Source organism: Octopus bimaculoides, chromosome 13 (genome assembly GCF_001194135.2).
Source record: "Octopus bimaculoides isolate UCB-OBI-ISO-001 chromosome 13, ASM119413v2, whole genome shotgun sequence".
Taxonomy (NCBI): Eukaryota; Metazoa; Mollusca; class Cephalopoda; order Octopoda; family Octopodidae; genus Octopus; species Octopus bimaculoides.
Window position 1 is genome coordinate 6646981 of NC_068993.1, and position 4009 is coordinate 6650989.

At 40.2% G+C, this 4009-nt stretch overlaps 1 protein-coding gene across 1 annotated transcript in view; it reads right to left on the bottom strand.

Annotated features, from left to right (window-relative positions):
- LOC106869264 (heat shock protein 75 kDa, mitochondrial-like) overlaps nt 1–4009 on the bottom strand; it is a 110905-nt gene that overhangs the window by 9104 nt on the left and 97792 nt on the right. Inside the window, exon 17 of the mRNA XM_014914931.2 lies at nt 2953–3025. Within this exon, the coding sequence (XP_014770417.1) occupies nt 2953–3025 (73 nt within the window). The remainder of the gene's footprint in view (nt 1–2952; nt 3026–4009) is intronic.

Genomic DNA, 4009 nt, shown 5'->3' on the forward strand with positions numbered 1-4009 from the left:
TTCATTAGAACAGGAATCAGTGTAGAAAAAAAAAATACAAAAAAACTTTAGATTTTTAATTTTTGCAGAAGTGGTACCGAAATGTGGTATCAGTATGTGAGTGGCAAGTGGTACAAACATGTAGTTAAAAAATGGTGTGAACATGTAGAGGAAGTGATACCAACATGTAGGTGACAAAAATGGTAAGGATATAGGGATGGCAGCAGGTGACAAAAATGGTAAGGATATAGGGATGGCAGCAGGTGACAAAAATGGTAAGGATATAGGGATGGCAGCAGGTACCAACATGTAAGTGAAGTAGCACCAAAATGTGTACAAAGTGGCACCAATATGTGGAACAAGTGTGAAATGATGACAGAAATGACAGAAATTATGAATACTGTCATGCGATGTTATAGCAAAGTACCTTTCTTATCTATTACATGTCTTGTTCCTCAATTGGAACTGGTATTGATAGAGGAAAAAGAAACTGGCACTGACATGTGGTATTACCATGTGAGCGACAAACAGGTAGATGAAAAATGGTGCGAACAGGTAGGTGAGGCAATACCAACATGTAAATGAAGTGACACCAATGTATTAGCGAAGGACAAATCTACATGTCAGTGGATTGGCACCATCATGTCAGCAAAAGATGTTCAAACATAGAGAAAGAGGCACCGATATGTGGGTGAACTAGTACCAGCATATGCGTGAAGCGGTACCCACAAGCAGGTGAAACTGTACCAACATGTAGGTAAAGTGGCGTGAACATGTGGGTGAGGTGGTACAAGTATGTGGGTAGAAAGTGGTTCTAACATGTGGGTACGGAGTGGTAGTAACATGTAAGTAAAGCGTTACAATTATTATGGGAGTATTTGTACTGATACATGGGGTAGAGTATAAATTGGTATGAAGGTGTGGGGGCAAAGAAATAATCACATGGGGGTTCAGAGTGAGAGCAACATGTTAACGGGACAAAATAGTACTAACATGTGGAATTGTAGTGGCAGTAACTTGCAGTTATAAAATGGCACCAATGTATGCGAATAAAGTGTTGTGACGCAACCCTGCGGGCATAAAGTGGCACGGGTATGAGTGTTTAGGGTGGTATTGACATGTACAAAGTGGTACAAACATCTGAGTGGCACTACACTCTCGGAGTGGTTGGCGTTAGGAAGGGCATCCAGCTGTAGAAACTCTGCCCAATCAGATTGGAGTCTGGTGCAGCCTTCTGGCTTGCCAGTCCCCAGTCAAACCGTCCAACCCATGCTAGCATGGAAAGCGGACGTTAAACGATGATGATGATGATTTATATAGAATAAAACATTCTGAAACATGTATATGGGCAGTTGTGATATTTACGGGTAAGTTGTGATATTTATGGGCAGCTTGATATATATATATATATATATATTGGCAGTGTTGTACAACTGTAACATATAGCGGCAGTTGTGATGTTAAAGAGCTGTTATGATGTTTCTGGGCAGTTGTGATGTTTAAGGGAAGTGTGATGTACTTTGCAGCTGTTATGCACATAGACAGGCACTTGTGATGCTTATGGCCAGTTGTGAAACTGTCTGCCGTTTCTCCAAAGAAATAAATGAAACTTTTCCAACTTGAAGTTGAAACTGGGATCATTCAGTGAGACTTATTTGCTACCAAGCTCCAAAATAGTCCAAAACCTGTCCCAAACTGGCTCCTAATCTGATCCAACAATGTCAGCAGAGATCTAACTCTTTTAGCATTCAAATTATTCGGTCAAATGTAAAGTTTATTTATTCACCCTGTTTTTAATTAATCATGCATTATCTGGTAGCTTCAAGATTTCAATGATGTGATTGTTTAATTTTTGAGGCCAGTTCTGGCTGAGTTAAATATAAAACATATAGAATATTTGGGCAGGAGATATATCTTGTTTAAGTGCTAAAGGGTTAAATCTTCCATTGGTACACATATAGTTGTTGTTGTTGTTGTTTGTAAGACATTTCTGGAATGAAGTATGGCTGCTGGCAACTACAGCCAAATTATGGCCTAACTTGGCACATATTCTTGATTGATTACTGCAATTATTTTATTTTAGTTTTGATTTCCATTTGATTGCTTTTGTTTGTCCTTCATCACCAACCGATCTTTCCTTTCCTCTGGTCAAACCACCATTTTTTCACCGAGTATCCCTCTTGTCCATCTGTACAGCCATCTTGCACCAACATGCCTCCCCATCAACACACTCTCCCACCAACCTCCCCTCGATCCACTTACAATGTTATCTCCCACCATCTTACCAATGCTCCCTCTCTCTTCCTCTGTCTACATCATCATCTCCCACCAACACTCTCTCTTATCACTATCTCTCACCAACCCTCTCTCCATCTATCACTATACCTATGTCACACCAACTCTCTCTCCCCCCACCACCGCTGCTGCCACCACTTTTTTGTTCATTCCTTCTGTTTGTCTCCATTATCTCAAATGGTTTCACTGAATCATTACCTGATAGATACTGCCACTTCTTTTAATATCCAAGACTTTGCCTGACCATTTCGACCAAACACAATCACTGCTGGTTCCACTGCCACCACGACTACTACAAAAACCAATAACAATGGTTTCTTTATTTTTTACATCATCCTCTGTCCGTCTCTCTCTCTCACACTCTCTATTATTCAGGCATGGTTGTGTGGATTAGATGTTTACTTCCCAACTACATGGTCCTGGATTCAATCCCACTGCATGGCACCTTGGGCAAGTGTTTTCTACTATAGCCCAGGGTTGACTAAAATCTTTGAATGGAATTGGTAAATAGAAACTGAAAGAATCCCATTATATACATATATGGTATGTATGTATATGTGTGTGTAATAGTATGTCTAGGTGAACAGATTTGTCTAACCCATGCCAACATGAACAACAGGCATAAAACATTGCCGATACACCACATGCACATGGACACATACAAAGTTTAGAACTTACTTGATGAATAAGCAGGTCTGCCAGTTCTGGATTTTGGGTTTTTAAGCTAAACAAGTGCTTAATTAGTGGGTGGCTGGAATTAGAAACACAAAAAGAATAATTATTTATCAATAAAATCTTAATTAGCGCAGAGAACTGTGGCGTTAGCAAAAGTAATACAACGTTTAGGTAAATGTTAGGTTTTTTTTTAATGAGAGATAGGTAGATAGAGAAATAAGAGAGATATACAGGTAGAAATACACACACATATGTATACAAGTAGACACACATATATGCACACACACACACAAACATATATATATATGTATATATATATATATATATACATATATATATATATATACACATATGCGTGTGTGTGTCTGTGTGCGTGTATATATGATATACACATAAACACAGCAAGTGTATGCATGCATACATACACATAAACAAATATATACTGTAAGGTGAGGTGTGGACAGGAGAACAAGTTAAGTATGAAATATGAGAGAACAATTATGGCCTGTTGTCAGGCCAAATCCTTAAACACTTGCAGGATGTCTGGTCTTTGACCAATCAGATAGGAGAGTTTATCAGTTGGAGGGGGGTGCCACACCACAACACCCACCTCACTCCACTACTATTGTTATGGTCAGTTCCAAGGTACAGTGTGGTGGTGGTGGTGGTGGTGGTGGCGCTGTGTACTTTGCACACTGTTTACTACCTGCATTGCCACTCTTAACACCAAGACATGAAAAAATGAAGAAACCGTTAAACCAGTGGTTCTCAACCCTTTTCCACTCCTATGGACAAGACCTTCGAACATTGGGCCTCACCGAGGCGATGACTTCTGACCGAGACCTTTGGAAATATGCTGTGCGTGAGAAGACCTGGCAGGCCAAGTGAGACCTAATCCAAGGCCTCTGCCAGGGGTGTAGCCAGCCCACTTATGTGTACCTTCCCTTCATTGGACACTAAACTCCGCTTGCGAAGACCTGTTGAGGCAAGTGAAATCGAAATCAAACTAAATTCGACGACTGGCATCCATGCCAATGTCGTCTCCTTCATTGGACACGAA